Source organism: Plectropomus leopardus, chromosome 12 (assembly GCF_026936395.1).
Source record: "Plectropomus leopardus strain MGB_pleo_1.0 chromosome 12, ASM2693639v1, whole genome shotgun sequence".
NCBI classification, from domain to species: Eukaryota; Metazoa; Chordata; class Actinopteri; order Perciformes; family Serranidae; genus Plectropomus; species Plectropomus leopardus.
The window spans coordinates 25,954,392-25,976,116 of NC_142187.1; the positions used below are offsets into that span (position 1 = coordinate 25,954,392).

Genomic DNA, 21,725 nt, shown 5'->3' on the forward strand with positions numbered 1-21,725 from the left:
TAGAGCAAATATTGTGTTATTTCATCACTTCATTAATTAAGGCTTTAATTATGTCAATTTTTTGTTTTTACAAATCTAGTGATCAGTCTTTTGTCACAGTTTTCCCATTCACTCAGCCACAGAGCCGTTACTCTGAGCCAAAATCCCAATGTGATTTGACATAAAGGTCTCCCTGGTGATCTTGCCACAGAGATGCGTAAAACATGATATGGTCTCCGAAGCGGGAAGAAGTCTATAATGTTGGAGCTGTTGTCATGGCATCACAGACCCCCGACTAAGCCTTTCACAAATGTTTTTGTATAGGTTCTGCAGAGGTTGGGGGACACAGGCGAGGCCCTTTACAATGGTAATAAATAGCCAAAGAGCCACACGTAACAATTGAGGGGAACTGATCCTCCTAATAAAAGCCCCCCTAGGTGTTTTGTGAGTCTGTTGGAGAACAGAGTGGAAATATAAATCTCTTCAGAGACAGACATATGTAAGCATCAGCCCAAGACCAAATTGTAGAGGCTGGTTGGGTAAAAAGAAACATAAAGAGCTGGTCACAATTGAAATAAATCTTGAAAATTCACTACAGTTGCCTAATTTGAGGACTAGAGGAAGCTGCATTTCATCTAGCGAGCTCAAAATCCCTTCAAAGACTAATCCGTTAATGTTTAAAGTTATATGAACCCACCACAGATAAGACACTTTGAAGCTTTTGCAACTACATTGTAAAAGCATCTGAGGGTGCGAGCAGAATCATTTGTTGCACTAAAGAGATTCAGATACCTTTCCTTTGCTGAGATAAACACAGCCCAGGTGTTAGAATGAGCTTATTATGTTTATTTATTCACACAGCTGTTACGCCAAAATCAATTTCTTGAACAAACAAGCAGATTTTGCACAGTTTGCCTCAAGGAATTCACATGCCGATGAGCTGCCAAAATCGCTGATCAATGGTGAGGGGGGCGCTCAAGTGTGCTACTGCTCCTCTGTCACGAGACACGTGCAGAATAAGAGGATATCCTATGATGGCTGTTGCAAAAATAAACAGTTTCACCTTATAACTCCCTAATTGCGCTCCCACTGTGGAAGTCAGATAAGCCAAAAACCATTAAAGTGACATTAAACCTGCTAATGCTTCCTCTCCTGAGCAGCCACACCAAACATTACACCTTGGATATTTTATAAACAAATAAAAATGACGCAGAAAGCAGCAGTGGAATTTCTGGGATGTCATAACTCACCTGTCTTTTCTAACAATATCTGGACGTAAGGCTCATTCACCATGTTGAGAAAAAGTGATTAATCATGAAGTAAACAATCTTAAAAATAGCCCGTTAATGCAACATGCCTGAGAATCTGCAGGAATTTCTGCATCATTTTTTGATCATTCTGATATTTAAAACATGAACAACAATGAGAAGCTAATTTAGGCCTCTTTGGGCCACATGTTGGTAACGTAACTGAGTCCAGTTTGGGACAGTTCACCAGTGCACTGACTCGAACTTTCAATCTCATGTTTGTGATTTCTAAGAAGCTGTTCACCAGTGGTGATTTCGGAGTGTGTGCAAGGGTGTGTGAGAGTGTGTATTTGGGTGTTTTCATGTCCTGACACACACATGGAGCAAGAGCCCTGGCAAGTCTTTTAATTTGGCTCTTTTGTCTCTGTCTGCTTTCACACGCTTGAAGCTAAATTCCTCTCATATCAGTGTGAGGTCATTACGGAGAATGACCTCTCCTTATCAAAATATATGTTTTAGAAACAAATTTATCAAGTGATTTCTCTTTTTTTTTATTTCTATTGTTGCCTCAACAAAAACTTTTTTTCTCTCTGGAGGAATGATGCAAACATGTTTTTGTTTTGCTCTGATAATTTTTTTTTTCTTCCTGTGGACACAAAATACCTTGTGACCAAACTGTAATTAGATAAGTTTGAGCAATTAGTAAAATGAGTTCCTCACTGTCACAGGCGCTTTCGCGGGTCACTGGATATTCCGTGTTGCCTGAGCCCCTCAACCTTTAACCCATCGCCTGTTTGTTCAGCCCATAGTTTTCCTGACAAACACTTAGAGCATGTGTACGGTTTGATTCCATCTTTGCTCCCCTTTTTAGCGCATTGTACTACTTTGAATTACTTTGCAAGAAACAGTGTGGCAGGAAAGGGAGGTTGACGTCTGAAAGTGATAAAGTGGGCCAAACCATGATGACTCTTTTCTGTCAAGCTTTTACTAAATTTGTTTTGTTATTCATTGTGGTCTGACAATTACAACTGTGAAAAATAGCTTGAAGCAGATCCAATATTTCAAACTGCATTTCCCAAATAACAATTCATCCATCATGCACTGCTGTCTGTCACAATAGAGAAGGTAATAAAATTGCCGGATCTAGTGCATTCAGTGCTTCCACACCCTCACTCCCCTTCAGGAAAATTTACAAACAAGAGCAAGAGCTAATGAGACATGAACAAAAACAGCTTAACTACTAAACGATAATAAGTGATAATAAGTAATAATCAGTAAAGGTACACTGCATGTGCAAAGATGCATATTTTTTCGTCTTTTGTTTGTTTTTATGCTGCGCCCTCGATGGCTTTTAATTTTCCTTTACTCCATTGCTCTTCACATACACTCAGCTCAACCATATCCATCAATGCTCTGGTATGTTCTGACTGTTCTCACAGATGGATCAATTAAAGTGAACTGCATTGCCAAGACATGCTACCCTACTACATTACAAAGATTAGATCTTTGGATCACTTTTCCCTTATGCTTGATTTTTTTAAAGTCAAATGTGCTAAATGTATTTTAAAAAACAATATTCAGAACAGCAGTGGTGATTGCCCTTTTTATGTGGCCCTATGGCAGATCGCACCATAGGGCCGCAATAAAGTCCCCTCATCATGCTGCTTAGAACTAAAAAATGACGGCATCAAGATGCTCCAGTGTGTGATTTTAGACAGCATGGTATCAAAAGAGGCATGATGTTTAATACAAAAATGTCTGCCTCTAGTGTGACATGACATAGGCAGTGCTTTCTAAACCATAACAATGGAACAACACGTCAATAACAATCATTTACTATCCCTGTCATATGGTGGCTGATCTCATCCGCTGCTCGGAGTGTAAGGAGCTCCCGGACCTCAATGTTTTCCCAATTCACTGACATTTTTGGTTGCTGTTCTTCTTTTTTGAGTGAGACGCTAACTGCTGACAGCTGCTTTTTAAATCTCCCACAGAGGGTCGCACGCATAACACACCATCGAAACGTACACTTGTCCCTCTCTGTCCTGCCTGCCGTCCCTTTAACAGAGACCTCAATTTGGTGCTGTTACTATCTCCGTTGCCGTCTTAAAGGCGAAGAAACTTTGTCCCCACATTCTACAATTGTACCTCTTGTAACAGAAAATCAAGGCAGCATGATGGCGAAATATTCCCACCTTGAACAGGCAGCATAAAAGGGGCTTATGAAATCTATAGGAAAATTATTATTAAATAATTAGCACATTTTGTTTACCATGTTTCTTCTATGTTTTCACTTTGCTTTTGCTCAACCCCTCCGTCAATGCTAAAAAGATATAGCAGGATTTAGGGTCAACTTTAATTTTAAGAAAAATGACAAATAAATCTACCTTGTACCTTGAACTATTGGGAATTAACTGGCGCATTCTTGCATAACTCCATCCTCACACATCCACCTAACACTAAATTTCAGCTGCTTTCAACTGGCAGCAGATTAAATTTTTGTCATTTTGAAGCAAACAGCAATGTCCTGAAAAAGGCACTACTTCTATAAAAACCATTTTCATTTTGAATAAGAGGCAATTCCACTTGAATGCATCTCACTTTTCTGAAAATGAAAAAACTATGATTTTCCCGCAAGTCAGAGAGGGTTTTACTTTGCCGTACTTTACAACTTTATAATCAATGTTGCAGGCTTTTGTTGAGGTTTGCATAGTTATTTATGGTTGTATGTAGAATCTGCACACATGGCTAGATTATTGTGAAGCAGCAACCTGCATGCTATGCCTCACCTTTGAACTGAAATACCAAACAAATTCATGTGATAATCAGGCCCACCCTGACCTTGACCTCCTCTCGACATTTACGTTCTATTCCTTTTTTTCAGAACATTTATTTAAACTCTTACATAAATTACTCACACAGAGCTTTTCAGTGTGTTTATACTTTGTGTGTTTTTAAGCATTCTCCACATTCCCCTTCTCGCGGTCTGAGCACCTCACAAGTGACGTCCCTCCACAAGCTCCTGCAAAGGGATGGTTTAGAAAGGATATACACAAGCTGAAGTGCATGGGAAGTCTGATAAGATGCAGAGATATCTGTCGTACCATAAACTGTGAAATATTTGCACAATCACTGACCATATCTGATGTGCAAAGTTTGGGTAAGTGTTTTGGCACTTTAGGCCACACCTGATAGTTGTTGATGTTTCTCCTCTGCACAACAAAAGCAAGCTGATTAAATTACAATAGTAAAGTTTATAATGTTTATGTGAATTGTTCTGTTGAGCCACACTGGTTTTTTTGTTTCTTTTCATGATTTTTTTTTTCATTTCTGTGTTTTATTTTTATTTTTTCCTGCATCTGGTCACAGTTGTCTTCAGATTGTTTGTTTGTTTTTTCAAGATTTAGCTACCTCATACGTCCACATGAATCCTAAAGTAGATAAAGCTAACATAACATCACCCATTGGTTTCTGGACTCCTGTTTTTTGAAGCCTCAAGTTCAGCATTTCGGTTGCGGACATCTTATTTTCTTTTGGAGGTTGAAGTGACCATATTTGGACAAGAGGGTTTGTGCAGCCTGTTACTCAAGCGTCCCTGTCCTTTGTTTTAAACCTTAATAAAATGTAAACATTTAAGTTATATAAAAAAAGAGCACCCCCTGTACAGTTGTCAGGAATGTTGAAATTAGCTGCATAGACCAAAAATGTTAGTCAAAAACATGTTCTTTTCTTCTGTGAAGTTAGAAATTTTAACATGGAGGTCTAAGGAGGCTGACTTGCCTCAAGTGGCCATTCAGGAAACTGGAGTTTTTGGCTCTGGAGGTTGCCACTTAACATGAAAGCAAATAAATATACATTTTCTTACAACAGAACTGTCAAGTGCATTCGTCAAAGGAAACATGATTTAGGTTGGGGGTTATCTTGATGTATGTTCTTTCAGTACATTCAGAGAGATAATCTTGGTTTCCACAGGTTGAAGCAGCTTGAAAATCTAATTAAATCTCCATAACCTATAGCAAATGACAAAACTGCCTAATCTTAAAGTAGTGCTTTCACAGATGCCTCCGCCCCATACATCTGCCCCCAGAATTATTACAGTGCAAATAACTGCAAGTTACACATTGAATTATGTAAGCACACACTAGATGTTTTTTTTTGTTTTGTTTTTTTTTTTACATTTTCCTTTTGAAATCATGTCTTCATTCTCTGATGTTGATGGTATGACTTTAGATGCCGAGTATTGCCAACATTCCCGATTGCTTTTGGATAGCTCGCTTCGCAAATCTGCTCAAAATTCATTTCATTCTTTATATATTCATGTCAGAAAATTCAATTCAAGTAGAGTTAGGAATACATATGAAATGCTTATCAGATGTGACCAATGAAATGTGACAAATGCACATTAATACATTATTTATTAGCTCTTTTATCAGCCGTCAAGTTTGTTCTTTTTAAATGTTAGTAAGTCATTACTTGTTGACTTTCCACTGCTGTCAGTTCACCCAGGCAGCACACTGAAGCACCCTGCCTTTTAAAGGGACTAAGATTTGATTGTCAGTATACTGTATGGCTCCAAAACCTGTGTAATTTTGACTTTGCTGCCCAAGCACTACACTGCAAACTTTCACCACTCCAGCATACACACAGTTTATTCAATGCACAAAACAATTTTATCCTGAAAACTGATTTGACAAATGTTCTTCTTTCAACAACATCAATCCCTTTGGTTCAGGATTTGACCTCAAAATGAATCTGTTCCCTCAGTTTGAGCATCACTGCAAGCAATAGAAAAGAGTATCAGCCCTCATTACTGAATCAGTCTAGTTAGTCAAAAATTATTTTGGACATTATATACCTGAGTTTAATTTCCTACACTCTTTTGATTCTAAACAATAATGTGGAGGTATTTTTAATTTGCTTGTTATTTACTACATTTTTGCATAATGTCTTGGCAAACAGTGGAGGAAATTTCAAGAGATCACTTCCAAAAATAAAGTTCCATTTTCCTTCTCCTATTTTGTTGTACTAATAAAATGCTTCCTGTTGGCTACCACACATCCTTCCGGACATTAAGTCAACCATCAAATGAATCAGGTAAAACTCGGGTCACTGTTGAACTCCAGAAAACTGTGTAAGCAGTTTAGTCATACTACTAGCTCCAAATGTTTTCACAGCACTGTCCACTGTCTAATCATCAACAGACTCGTCTGCTGCTCATCAAGCTCTGTTGGCTCAGTGGTGTCATTAACAAGCCACAGTAAGCACCGCAGAAACATGTTAGCACTAAATTTTCTTGCTTTAATGTTGATACTATCTTAAAATGAAGCCCAATAATCTATAGCCAAAGAACTGCCTGTAGTGCTGCACTATACTATGTGCTACTTAAAAGTATAATTTTGTTGTAGTTCTACTATTATACTTCAGCTCCATGAAATTACAGCCACATATTGTATTCTTGTACTCCATCACATTTGTTTGGCAGCACTATAACAAATGTACTTGTAAATTTATTGTAAACTACTGGCAGCTGTAATTGCCTGCATTCTACCGTCATTTTGTGGTATCGCTACTGTAAGTTATTTCAGCAGTATATTAGCATTAAATTTATTAGACTATTTTACAGTAAAATTAGAGTTTTATAGTGTAATACTGTAACCAACCTGCCAGTTGAATATACCATATTTCTACCATGTTGCTATTGTATTTTACATTTGCCTAATGATTTTTAACTGTAATTTCTTACATTTCTTATCACATTACACTACTTTAATAGAACTACTACTCCTCTAAAATGGGCTGTTAATGTGTCTTTCATGAAACCAAGAGACTTACGTGTGCCTGCTCATGACTACGTGTGCTGCAGTATTTCTTACATATGTATTATGTGCAGGACTAAAGAGGATATGTCATCATTCCTTGCTGAAAAATGGTCCTTATCTACATCCTGTTCCTGGGCTGCAAAGCGCCCCGCAGGAAAATACGAGAAAAAAAAAAACACGGACAAAGTTGTAGTTGTAGGTGTGTCTCAATTAAAAAAGTACATCAATAAATAATGTGAAAATTCGAAACAGGTAATTTATAGCATACAACTCTTTCCCCTAATGCTCTTTAACATAAATATACTTTGGTATTTAATAATTGAGCAGGTAAACGTGACTGATCATCTGTTTATATTATAAGTTTAATTTTATAAGTTATTGCGAAGGAATAACAAGCTTAAATGATGACAGTGCCGAGCTAAATGGCATTAGTCATTTTGGTTTGTTCCATGGAACTGCAAGATATACAGGAGGGTTGAGCAATAGTGTCACTGTCCCCGTCACTCTCAGCCTTCAGGAATGTGCCAAATATGAGCCCAGTGAGCTCGTAAGAGTGCAAGCTGGCACAGTTAATAATTAAAAGGTCATACATTTGTTAAAGGACAGAAATGTTCCCTCATCGGCATTCAGTGCTGCTTTAAAATACATCCTGTGCCACCATGATAGACTTAGTCACAACTACACTAAACAGGTGCTATTAAGCCTTGAGGCTGATTCTGCCTCATAATGCTTTAGCTGCATTACACCAGTGTATATAATGTGTCCCAGAAACACAGTAAACTTTGTTAAATTTGAATTTAATCAGACCACCCTCAGAAATAAAAAAAAATAAATAACAATAATAATGAGATCACACAGAGACTTGCACACGTCCACAGTAGTAGCAGTAAATTCCTGGACATGTTTTGCAGTGGCCTTGCTGCTGTTTGTTGTCACACCCCCTTAAGTTGGGGCCCAGGTGCAACAGGCAGCTCTTTTCTCAAAGTTGACATTTCTCCCTCTCTCTCCAAAAAGAAAATAAACATGTTTTCTGTGATCTAGTGCAACATAACTTTTTTTCAGTTACTAAAATCTCCCTCCTTTAGTTGTCTTTTGTTAATTTTATTTTAATCCTAGTTATCTATTTAGTAATTTATTTGCTTGTTCTGAAAGTTACAAATACAAATTTATTCTAAAAAATAATAATAATAATTATAAGAAGAAGAAAATGTTTTTCTGAAGAGAAAAAGAAAATTGGGGTTTTTTTTAAATATTGGAAATAAAGGAATAATATTTTATTTTTCCAACTTTTTTTTTCATTCCCTCTTTGTGATTTGGAAGGTCTTGTAAAAGCTTGCAAACCATGCCTGTGGACAGAAGGGTGAGACCTTAAATGACCTGTTTGAGTGTTGTCTGGCTTCTCGCACTCCCTTATATGCTGTCAGTGACCCATGATGTGATTAAGTCCACAGGAGCACAAGACACACTTATGCAAAGTCTGAAATTTTTACAGCCAAAGCATCAAAATAAACAGGATAAATTAAGCTTAAAGTGCTTATAATTCATCTGCATTTAAAGCAAAATTATTTTTTTCAACTGATATCTCACAATCAGAGGCTCTGGGTAAAACTGTAGACCAATGCATGAGTGGAAACTTTATCTTTGGATACAGCTATTTCAGGACCCAGTCCTATTACTCACAAAAGTCCAAAGACCAGTAAGTGGTGCACAGGGAGGTACTGGGAGAGGGGCCGGAGGACGAGGAGAGGAGGAGGGAGGGTGAGGGAGCAGAGGGAGGGAAGTGAGAGACCAGTCTTTTGGATTTCTCATTAATTCAGTGTGGCCCTCTCTTTCAGTTTTTTAAAGCCCGCCCACTGACTATTATCAGCCCAGGCCTTATATATGCAGCCTGCTGCTGTTGTTTGTGAGTACACACACTTTCCAGAGCTCGAACCCACAGCCAGACGGCCATACTCCCACCACCACCATGAGAGAGTTCAAGAGCAAGGATTTCTGGAGGGCCGTTCTGGCCGAACTGGTTGGCATGACCCTTTTCATTTTCCTCAGCATCTCCTCAGCTATTGGGAACTCGAACAACACCCACCCAGACCAGGAGGTGAAGGTTTCACTGACCTTCGGACTGGCCATCGCCACGTTGGCCCAGAGTTTAGGCCACATCAGTGGAGCCCACCTGAATCCTGCGGTCACCCTTGGGATGCTTGCCAGCTGCCAGATCAGCGTGTTCAAGGCGGTCATGTACATTGTGGCCCAGATGCTGGGTTCAGCCCTGGCCAGTGGCATTGTGTATGGAACCCGTCCAGATGGCTCTAACGCACTGGGGCTAAACTCTGTAAGTACATTTCTTATAAGTGCTGACATGGCGTGATAAAATGGGATTCAAAAGTGAGACCTGCACACTACTAAGAAATGTGATGCAATGCAACCTAATATATGCAGTACCTTAGTACTCTAAAGTTGACCTACCATTGAAAAATGCTGAGGATGTAAGCACTTATTTGGCACTGTTTGTGTTGTTCTTTGAACAATCTGTCATTGGTTATTATTAAAAAGTGATGACACACATGTTAAAAGCACACTACAGTGCAGCAACTGAAAGAATCTGCAATATGCAAAGTCAACTTTTTGACATTTGTCCTCAGCTGTTTGGGTAACTCTAAAGTTTTGCATGTTAAAATGTAATCTTCTCTTTAACTTTTAATCTATAATGTCTAACAGCAGCTGTCTTCTTACCCAAAAGCTTGTGAGTGTCAAGGCATGATATCTCCTCACTGTCCTGCCCCCATACATGGTGCACCACAGCTAAATCACACTGAATAACAACAACCAGGTTTTCCACAAATAAAAAATGAATCTGGCACTTTCTGCCAAATTGCTGTCAGACTTGCAGTGGCGATGCCAGCGGCTGCTAAATAGGAAGTGGTTGTGATGGGAAACCCTCCGTCTAACTGACATGGACTGACAAACTGTTGTTGTTTTGGATTCCTCTTACTCTTGCAGCTCTCTGGTGTCACTCCCAGCCAAGGCGTGGGCATAGAGCTCCTGGCAACCTTCCAGCTGGTGCTGTGTGTCATTGCAGTCACTGATAAAAGGCGGCGTGATGTCACTGGTTCAGCGCCCTTGGCCATTGGCCTTTCAGTCTGCCTGGGACACTTGGCAGCTGTAAGTTGCATCTTACAACCATCTCTGAAGCTGAATGATGTTTATATTAGGATTAGGCACAGTGCATTTGAGCAACTAAAACAAGCAACAGATACGATTGAGCTCTTGGAGTGAAAGAATTTCATGCATTTTTATTGCTAATCTCCCTCACCCCTGATGATACAGGCCATGTAGCTGAAGATATCCTCTTATGCCATCTCTTTGTTGTTGATTACAGATCAGCTACACAGGCTGCGGCATCAATCCTGCTCGCTCCTTTGGTCCGGCTTTGATCCTGAACAATTTCACAGATCACTGGGTAAGTCAGAGACGAAGGCACATAAGCTCACATTTTTCTGCATGCATATTACATGTCAAGCTTAAATAATCCAATAACTTCACAAAAGACAGATGACACCATTGCCCATGAATCTTCCTTCACAAGTTAATCAGTTATCAAAGTTCTATTGTTTTACAATTAGCTATCAACTAAAGTAAACCTTTTGAACTGGACTGTTACATCTTCCTATGATAACAGGTTCCAGATATTGATCAGAGTTATACTTTGCAGGTGTACTGGGTGGGACCGATGTGCGGTGGTGTAGCAGCAGCCCTCATATACGATTTCCTGCTGTCCCCCAAATTCGATGACTTTCCCGAGCGCATGAAGGTCCTGGTCAGTGGTCCAGTGGGTGACTACGACGTTAACGGAGGAAACGACACCACAACTGTGGAAATGTCATCGAAATAGTCCCATGCATTCATGACCACTTAGTTCCATTGTATATTCTCCTGTAAAAAAAAAAATTCTGTTGAGTTTAGTGTAGGATGTCTGTGTTTTTGTGCTATTTTTTTAAATGCCAATGAGGATTGTGGTAACGGGTCACTTAGTATCACTTTCTAATTCACTCCTTTGTTTGACCCCACACACACAAGCCGCTCAAGCATGCAAGTCAATGCGTGAGTTGAACCCTGACAGAGCAGTGTGCTGAAATGTTTTCCCATATCAGTATTCTAAGATGAGCCATTTTTTTGTATACTCTGTGTCTGTATCACTTTTTACTTTGGATGGATGATATATTGTGTGTCTCACTTTTTTAAGTAAATAAAACACTTGTTGTTAACAGCTGCTACATCATATGCTTGTTTGTTATACAGATAAATATGGATAATGCTTGGTATCTGCTGTTATAGATTCGAATTTACCAACCAATGAGGTATACAAACACTTAATGACATAATGACACATAATGACTGCAAATACAAACAGATATTTTAAAAAAAAGTATTACTTAAATGGGATAAGTATTATCTTGTTAAAAAGAGAAAATATCCCATCACACCCTAAAACCTATTTCAGCAAAACAAATTAGAGTAATTGAGATACTTGTCAGTTTGTCTCCTAGAATATCTCCGCATGAGAACAGATTTATCCATGGCTGGATTAACCTTTTAGGGGGCCCTGGGTCAAAAACTAGCTGTTGGGCCTCTTCCTGTGAACCTGATTTGTGGATCCCCAGAGCAGTTACTGTCAACTGGCGGCCCACGGGCCATGTTCAGCCCACCAAAGCTTCCCATCTATTTTTTTTCATCGTATATTGAAGCAACCCAAAAAACAATGAAGATAGAAATAATTTTATCAGGAATCATTTACCAACCTCATTTATGTGCATTCCACCAGCAGGTACTAAAGAGGTTATAAATCCATCCATTATTATGAGAGAGTAGTAGTGACAGAAGTGACAAAGCAGAGTTTTGAGCAAGTTATTAGTAACCTAACTGACAGAAACACTATTTGCACAAGTTCACATTCCACCTTCTCTTTCTCTCTCTCTGCCACTCTCTGTCTATCAAACACACACACACGATGAGGCGCTTAGTCCCAGTCAATTTAATGTCAATTTAGAGTTGGTTATTTCAAAGGACATTTTATATTTTGTTTAATTTCTTTTTCTTTTTTTCCCTCTAATTTCACATTATTGTATTTTATTTTTACCCATACAGTCTGCTCAGGAAAATTCTGGACCTTGGACTAACGTAGTTGATAACTCCTGCTCTCTAGAGGTCTGAGGCCCCTGAGGTTTGCCCCGTTGGTGTTCCAGTCTTGGATTTATCTGATAAGCAACAAGTGTACAGAGGTCAGCATTCCTGAAAACTTAAATCAAGACATCTTATTACTTATTCATCAGCCAACATGTTTAAGCTTTTGTAATTAACAAAGCAGTTTAATTAAGTAAAAAAGGTGTGATCATTCAAATGTTATATGTGGTTGATGCAATGAAATATACATGTTAATAGATAGATAGATAGATAGATAGATAGATAGATATACTTTATTGATCTCAAAACTGAGAAATTGGGATGTAGCAGCGCCATGCAGTAAGAACAGAGAATAAAGAGCACACATTATTAATAGAATATAAGGGAATGCGCTTAAAAAAACCGAAAAAAAAAAAAAAACTAAGAGACTGTACATATATACATATATACATGTGTAAAGTGCGGAACAGTATCTGAATAAAAATAAAGTCAGCAGTGTAGAGTGACATGGAGCTAAGATCGGAGTTTAAAGCGCAGACAGAGGTGAGTTATTGTACAGGTGGATGGCTTGTGGCAGGAAAGATTTCCTGTATCTGTCCTTTCGACAGCGATGATGTATTAACAAAGGAGAAAACTAAGAAAAGAAAGGACAGGTGACCTGAAGCTGTGCAGGACACAAAAACGAGAAAGAACAGACTTGAAGAAAAAACAAAACAAACGAAAGGTCAACTCACTAAAAGTGGGAAGACGAAGGATAAGAAGGTGCTATCACACCCAAACTGATTGACAGGTCTTTAAATACCCATGCAAAGATTAAACGAGAGCTTAATCTGACTTATTAGTGTGAAGTGGTGTCAAAGGTTGATTTAATCAATGTGAGTGATTACACCTGTAATTTATTTGGTAAAATAACTGATCTTGGCCTAATCAGGATTAACTGTCACTGAGATTTCTCTCCCATTTCTTTGCAGTTGAGAGGAGGTAGAAAACACTGTCCGCTCTATGACACTACTACAGTATGAATCCTCGGAGAGGAATATTAGCCTACATTTTGGCTCTCAGCTACCCTTTCAGTTTTATTGTGTTGGCTTTGCACTGCCCAGATGTTGTTGCTGATTGATGGATAGCTTCTCTCACTCAAGTTTTCAACAGCTCCAGTGGCAGATTTCCAGGTTGGTGGGAGCTTCTGCCCAGCAGCCAAAAAACAGGAGATTTCTGAGTCACCCTTTCTCTGAAAAGTTGGCTCAGTTTTAAACTCCAAAACGTCATCATCCAGCAAGGCCTTGTGGTAGCAAATCAAATACTTGCAAGCACATACCCCTGGTGGAGTGTAAAAACCCTGCATCAGAGTATTATAACAATGTGTAGGTAAAGACTGACAACAAAACAGTCTATATCTTTAGCAGGAAGGACTCAGATCCATCCATGATATTAAGGAGATGGAGAACCAGTGGAGAATATGAGCCTTGCTTTCAGGGATTACACCGCACATGGTTGTGTTTAGGCACAACAGCACATGGTAACCAACGCACATGCTGACACAGATGGTTAGGGTTAGGCAACAAAGTTAGGGGAAGGAGGCACATGGTAAGGAGTAGAAAAAAATCCCCTGCCCTATAGGCACCCTCGCATTCCATATAATGCATCTTTACTGGCCAAAATTTCAACCTGATATCATCCAGCAGCATTTCATGCGGATGGGAAAGGTGGCTTTTGGCATTGTTACCTTGCACTAAAAGTGCTGTCAAAGTGGCGGTGTTTTACAAGTTGGTAATGAGAACAGGGTGATATATGAAAATTACTAAATGACATTACTGAAAGTGGGAGATATTTGATGGGGTAGTCACTTTTCTCATGCAGCATTGAGATGCATTTGACAAGTATCAAACCCTTGTGGACAAGTTGGGCAAATTGTTTTGATATCTTTAGAAAATATTGGGAAAAAGGCACCGAGCTACTTGACAAGAAATGTATATGTAACAAAATACATAAAAATCAAATTCGTTTAGAAAATATATACTTTTTCTAAAACAAAGCAAGGGAAAAATTTCCAGAAAACTACATTATAATTATCATAATTATATGATCAATATTATGTTACAAAATTATAAATATTTCATGCTTTTTTTGGGTAATTTTCTTGTTGGTATTTGACTTCCCTTTTTTGTATTTTTTAGGTAATTTTCTTCTACTTTTTTATGAATTTCATGTTAATTTTTGGAGTAATTTCTTCTTAAATTGAAAATTGCCCTCTTCTCGTGTTTTTTTAAATAAATCAAGACAAATCACTGAGGTTTCAAAGGCTAATCCTTATTTAGCCTTTTTTCACCAACAGACTGGATGAACAAAGGCTCCTGGGACTGGGATCTAAACTCAAGTTTTGGTCCTGGTTTCTGACTAAACTGCTGGAGATTAACAGACAAACACCAGAAATTATCATTATCATAAAAATATATGGATGCTTTTTTTGCTGTTTATTGACCGTGAATATGATTTTATGTTTTCATTTATTTCCAGCAGCAAGGGGGGAAACCTTTGCGTACCATTTTACTCTGCTTAACAGACCAGCATACATATTGATTACATACTTGACTTGCTTCCATTTCTGCATGATTACATTCTCTGTGTTCATCCTATAATCTCTGAGTTAGGATGAGGTCCAACTCCCCTGACAGACCACAATGAAATCCTCTCAGGGGGAATTCTTCAGAATACCTGCATGCTGATGTTATTTATGCCTCTGGAATACTAGATTCAGGGGCATGGGCTCATATTTGTGTTTTATTTACATCTGAAAGCCAGGGGTGTCAACTTCATGGGTGAGTGGAGGGTATATGTGATGAGGTGATCCCACTGGCACAGGATCAAAACAGGTTTGGGCGGGCTGTAAAACCGTTTTCACCCAGATAAAACGCTGGCATATTTATGACCATCTTTCTCTCTGCGGCTAATCAGCTGGTCAGAAATATGTTACCACAGCTATTTTTGCAACTGTTATGATATTTTGACTTTATGCCGTTTTTAAAGCTCTATTTTTTCCGAAATACATTTTTCCTTAATTTATTTATTTATTTATTTTTCTAAATTGCAGTAAGGACCATTTGAAAAAAATAATGTTAAAAAGCATGTATTATTGTCTATTGCATAATAAACATAATGTGTTGCAAAACAAAAGCTGCTGTCGCTACCACTGAGAGATGAGCAAATCCTGCTGTGTATTGATTTGCTGGCTGATGTGATGATTATAGTTTAAAGCTCAAGTTCATTCACATGGAATAGATTATAATGTGAATGTAGTATAAGTACAGAATTGATGTTTGGCTTCTAGGAAACCCCAAACCCAACACAGCAAGGAGAGTAACAAGATAATGATAACTTCCCCTCTAGACTGTAGGCTGTATATAAAGATGAATGACATAATATCTCCCCAAAAGTGAAGCCAAGGCATCTTCATTGCCCCCAGTGGCTGGCTGCAGTATGGGTTATAAACCCCGCCCCCTCAATGTAAGTGAATGGGACATGGACCAAACTAAAAATTCAAAGTACACATCTGATTAATATTTCCAGAAAATGGTTTCTGTCATTAAAGGTTGTGCCCCAATGGCCAACGCAGAGGCTGCCATCTCTCGGTTTCCCTCATCAAAAAAACAATGGGATTTTTCCATTGGATTTTGAATTATTGCAGAAAATACATTCTGTGGTAATCAATTGTTTATGATTCTTACACGTTTTATTCAGCAAGACAGTCTTCACAAATGAGCACCACTTTTAGGGTTTTTGAGGCCTATGCATTCGTCAGAAGTAAAAAGCTAACATTAGGCTAAAAATGAACTACACACTACAAAGAGACTTGACTTCAAAATGCTGCTGTTTGTTTATGAAACACAAAATGGTCAAACCCCAAATACATTTCTGTTATTCTGCTACAAAACCTTTCCAGACCTCTCACATCGACTGAAACAGGTCTACTTTGTGTCCCCAGAGTCAGGACTGGAAACAGTGTTTAGATTTTACGCTCCACATATTTGGAACAAAAACTGCAGGTCTGCTGCAAATCTCAGTGCTTTTAAATAAAGGATGAAGACTTTTATGTTCACTGGTTATTAAATCAAATACTTATTTATTTCTTTTACTGCATTGTCATTTTTATTCTTGTATTTTGCACCTGTCTTAGTATATTTCATTTTTATTTTCAATTCTCTAGTTCTTTATTGGATTCTTTTTAAATGTCCTTTCATAATGTGTTTCTTTTGCAATTTATCTTGATGTTTGATGTTTTATGTAGAGACTTTGAATTGCCTTGTCACTGAAATGTGCTATTTAGGTAAACCTGTCTTGCTTTGCCTTACACTATGATCAGATGACTTAACATCACCACCACAATGAGGCTGTAAAGTCATGTTCTTCGTCGCTTAGTGTGATGATGTTCTTCAGTCTCATTTAGTCACTTGTAAGCAACTGCCTTTTTCAAGACTCATAAAAGGTACAAATTTCACAAGTGGGGTATTTACTATAATATTTTATGTCGTAGAACAAAATGTGAAAGTCTCTGAAGCTTGTGTTAATTGCAGATGTTATTTCAGGGATCTAACAAAAAACCCATTGACTTTGAGACGAGGGAACTGGGAGTGCTGAAATTTTAATTTATTTCTGGGATTAAGGACTCAGTCCTGGAGCACTCTATGCTGTAGACTCAGAGTCTACAGTTGGATGCAGGGGTGGAAGTCGGGCTTCTGAAATGCTGTACAGAGTGCTACAGCACCAGATATGCATGTGCCCAAAGAAAATAAAAGAGATGATTTTTCAGCAAATTAAAAGGGCAGCAGGAGAGTTGGCAGGCCAAGACCTCCCGCTCATATGTTAGAAAGCACAACCTACGTCCTTCCTGTCAGTTTTCCATGATTATCTCTCCACTCTCCCATCACTTTTGTGCAGTTCATTACTAGATACCTCTTCCATCCTGCTCCTCTGAAGTAATAAATCCTTCATCCTCCCAGTTATGTTATCTCAGATTTCTTGACTGCAAATGCTATAAAACATGCAACATGTAACTTATCAGTCGGCTGGTTTTAAACGAATCACAGATGATTTTGAAAAGAGAGAGAAATGAACTGAATGAAAAAAAGAGATATTTGGCACACAAAAAAGTGTCAAAGGAAAGCTTTTATGATTAAAAAATGGGGATGTCCTCCTCTTTTTTGGGTGGAGCATTGTTGCCTGAGTCAAAGGTGATGCTTTGACAGGCTTCTTTTTCTTTCTAACTGACAAAAAGACAAGAAGCAGTGTGACCCTTTGACCTGTCAGCCCGTTCACACAGAACGGCAGAGTGGGAGGCTGGTTTCCTTGTTGTGAATTCAAAAGGCCCCATTTCCTTCACAGCGGCACATGACTGATGTTAACTTCAATGCAGCCGGCTCTGCATGACACATGCTCAGAATAGAATAAGGAGATGGAAAGATAGGGAAAGCATTTACAAAGTGAAGAAGTAATGGGCAGTGAGTGTCCTTCACACATTGGATGAATGTCCTTCACACGTTCGGTATCTCATGTGTCTTAAATTAAGTCAAATGATTGATAATGTGTGCCATAATATTGCCTTTTAAATTTATAGATCATATTGAAGGATAGCCTGTTTAACATTTTACATTACAGCAGTAATAATAAAAATGCTAATTTCCAATTTTCTCATGTATTAAATTATGAATGCACACCACTTATTGCTGCATGTGTTATTTAAAATTATTTTAAGATCCTTGCATTGGTTTTTAAATGTCTTAATGATTTCAGTCTGAGCTATCTATGAAATTAGTTTTTACCTTCTGAATCCTCAACCCTCAGGTCTTCTGGCAGTGGTCACTTAATAGTCCCAAAAGTTAGAACAAAAAGTCATGGTAAGGCAAACTCAAGACTTCACTTTTTAGTCTGGCTTTTCATTGAACTTTACCTTTATTACCTGTATTTATTGACTATATATTTATACATTTTAGTCAGTTTTACTGTTGGTCATTTTACTATTTTAGCATATTTATTTATCCATATTTAATCATTTAATATTTATATATATATATATATATATATATATATATATATATATATATATATATATATATATATATATATATATGTGTGTGTGTGTGTGTGTGTGTGTGTGTGTATATATTCATTATTTATTCTACTTTGTGCTGTTATCCTTTCATTTACCTTTTATCTACTGTTTAGAGTATATTACTATTATTATTATTATTATTATTATTATTGTTGTTGTTGTTGTTATTATTATTATTGATGTTGTTGTTGTCCTCATTATGAATCATTTATTTATTTATATATGTATTTACATATTTGGTTTTATTGTATGAAGCCTTTTGTGTCACACACTTGTATGTATGAAAAGTGTAGTAGAAAGTATGATTAATGGACTGATTTTGTACTATAATACATAAAGCCTTGGTCTTTTCCTTTTTGGTCCAAAACAGTATTAAGATAAACTAACATATTCTTTATCATTAAGTGAACACTTCCTCTCCCAGAAAGCAACACACTGGCACGGTGTCTAATGAGTTGTAAATAACAGTAAAAGCAGCACCGACTTTTGTTAAAATGGAAAAGTACTGAACACAACAGGAGACGTTGGAGGTCACTCTCACTGCTTGACACTCACATCTCTCAGCTGCTTCTAATCAGGCCTAATTTTTAAAGCCACAGACTTGATGAAGGCTGGGTAACTCCCTCATGATGTTGCTGGTGGAACCAAATCTCTGCCTGTGCCACAAGCTACTGGCCCAAAATCTGTTCGCTAGCATGACATTATCTGAATAGCCATGTCAGAAATTAAAACATGGGCATTTTGGAGGGCAGCTCTGGCTGAGTTTCTGGGAACAATCATCTTCATCTTCATAGGCCTCTCAGCTGCAATCGGAGACAAAAATAACTCTTACCCTGACCAGGAGATAAAAGTGGCATTTGCCTTTGGCTTGGCTGTTGCCACATTAGCGCAGTGCATAGGTCACATTAGTGGTGCCCACCTGAACCCTGCTGTCACCCTGGGCCTCCTGGTCAGCTGCCAGATGAGTGTGCTCAGAGCTTTATTCTACATGGTTGCTCAGATTCTGGGAGCAGTGGCTGGCAGTGCCATTGTGTATGGTATCAGGCCAGAAACCACAGATTCACTTGGTGTTAACAAGGTAGGGTGGAACCTGTGTGTTTCTCATTTCCCTAAGTAACACTCCCCTTGATGAATGACATGCACTACTCAGTTTGAGTGGCATTTGGGAAATTGCCTCCAGCCTGTTGTAGTTTTCCTGTAAAAGCCAGATGCTCATTGTGTAAAGTTTTTATGTTCTTATCTCCAAGTTTGCTAATTGCTGGTGATAAGTTGTTTAATTTTAAATGTCAAATTTTAATCATCACTCATGGTTTGTACCTGTCATGCAAAAGAGGCAGGCTTTCTCTCACTGTTTATAGGATGAAAGCTTGTGCAGTTCTTTGCAGTTTTTTATCAGTCAGGCAGCATGGTCCAACTGCTTTTTTAACAGCATGCTTTGTTCCATTTTAGGTTTCTAATGGCTTTTTCTTGGTGCAAGAGTTGCAAAACTGGAGGCAAATACAATCTTCTAATCATAATTAATAGCATCCTGCTCAGCTGTTTGATAGAGCACATTTTGAGTCACTAAAAGAATGAATTTCTGACTTAGCTATCTCTACCAGTTTAGATATGTTATGTTAAAGACAGCCACTAGATGTCGATATGTCATTTGATAGTTAGTCTGCCTCCGACAGGACGTTAGTAACAAAAAAGTCACTCCACGAAGGAGGGATTTTCACAGGGAGGCATATATAATTTTATGTAAGCTAATAAATCTTTTTATATTTTCTCAAAACGTGCTTCACCAAATGGTTAATTAAAGCCTTTTATTGTAAAGGTAGTGAAGCTTAGCTAATGTAATTAAAATTGACTGTTTTCTAAAAAAAATAAAATAATTTTTGTGAGTATGATTTTTTTTTCCTTTCATCTAAAGCCATACTTTACCAAATGGTTCAACTGGCCTTTTATGATAAAGTTATATGTAAAGATATCAACTTTACTTTTTTTTCATGAAATAAAAGAGAATGAACATTCACTGTTATTAATACCATATATTTGATGTTATTGCATCATATATTTGAAAGAAATTATATCAATTTTTTTTCATTATTGCTGAGATATTTTCAAATTATTGTAATGGTAAATATCTAGAATATATGCATGAAAATAATATTAGCACAGGTCATACTACTAATTACATGATCACAATTTGATAAGTGTTGATATACTATCATATTGCAAGCATTATCTTTCTTTCTGTTTTACCATTGCCATGATCGGCAATCTCAACTATATGATAGAGGCATACAGTTAAAAAAAAAAAAAAAAAAACTCTTAACAAAAATCAATGGGGGTTTTTTTAAAAAATGCATTCATTTTTTTTTTCATTGCTGTTCTCTCAGTGTGGCCTTGAAAGGGTTGTTAACACAAGAGGTAAACTAAAGTGTCCTCTATTGCAGCTAAATGAAATCAGCCCTGGTCAAGGTTTTGGTGTTGAATTCCTGCTCACCCTCCAGTTGGTCCTGTGTGTGCTTGCAGTCATCGACAAAAGACGTGATACCGGTGGATCTGCTCCTCTTGCGATCGGATTGTCTGTAGCGCTGGGAAACCTTGCTGGGGTGAGTGTATCAAAACATTTCCATGCTGATTAATTTAGTAGATGGTTTCTCCATCCTCGCTGTGGCCTGATACAATGGATTGGCATAGGATGAACCGGCTGTAAATCAAACTGTTCCGCTGATGTACAGCCAGAGATTAAAGTGGTGTTTTCCTCTGATATGTTTTACAGATCAGCTTCACAGGATGCGGTATTAACCCAGCTCGTTCCTTTGGGCCTGCAGTCATACAGACGTCTTTTGAGGATCATTGGGTATGTAAGGTGGGGCTGTAAATCAGATATTTGGAAATGTTTATGAGTCATTCCCATTGAAACCAGGATGTGTCTATTTTTTTCAGGTGTACTGGGCAGGACCAATGAGTGCTGGTGTGACGGCAGCTCTTCTGTATAATTATCTGCTGGCACCCACAGATGAGCCCTTGAGTGAAAAAACAAAAGTCCTTTTCTGCTGTGGCTCGGCACAGGAAAATGAAATTCGTGAGCCCCTCCTGGAGGATGTTTAAGAATGTTCAAGGGAGCAAGTCTGAGTGGAAATTACAAATGTACGCTGCACAGCTTCTTTGTATCAAATAAAATGCTTTTTCAAGATAAGGAGTTTCCTCTCCTGTATAGGGCTCAAATATGTGACCTCTTTGATCCCTTCTTTCTGCACATAAATCTCTTCACTATTAATATTTAGGTACTTAAATGTTGGTTTAAAGTGACAGTTCATCCCGAAATCAAAATACATATTTTTCCTATTATCTGTATATAGTGATATTTATCTAGCTTGTTTTGGTGTGAGTTGCTGAGTGTCAAAA

The 21,725-nt window shown here is 38.0% G+C and overlaps 2 protein-coding genes across 2 annotated transcripts; both read left to right on the forward strand.

Moving 5' to 3' along the window:
• Positions 1–8,941: 8,941 nt before the first annotated feature.
• LOC121951796 (aquaporin-1-like) lies at positions 8,942–11,309 on the forward strand. Its single transcript, XM_042498277.2, has 4 exons — positions 8,942–9,374; positions 10,043–10,204; positions 10,422–10,502; positions 10,755–11,309. The coding sequence occupies exons 1-4, from the start codon at positions 9,012–9,014 to the stop codon at positions 10,932–10,934; spliced, it is 786 nt and encodes a 261-aa protein (XP_042354211.1). The 5' UTR covers positions 8,942–9,011; the 3' UTR covers positions 10,935–11,309.
• A 7,619-nt stretch (positions 11,310–18,928) lies between these two features.
• LOC121951336 (aquaporin-1-like) lies at positions 18,929–21,516 on the forward strand. The gene is made up of 4 exons (XM_088085655.1): positions 18,929–19,407; positions 20,768–20,926; positions 21,097–21,177; positions 21,264–21,516. Exons 1-4 carry the CDS (start codon positions 19,045–19,047, stop codon positions 21,426–21,428), a joined length of 768 nt encoding a protein of 255 aa, XP_087941781.1. The 5' UTR covers positions 18,929–19,044; the 3' UTR covers positions 21,429–21,516.
• Positions 21,517–21,725: the final 209 nt, after the last annotated feature.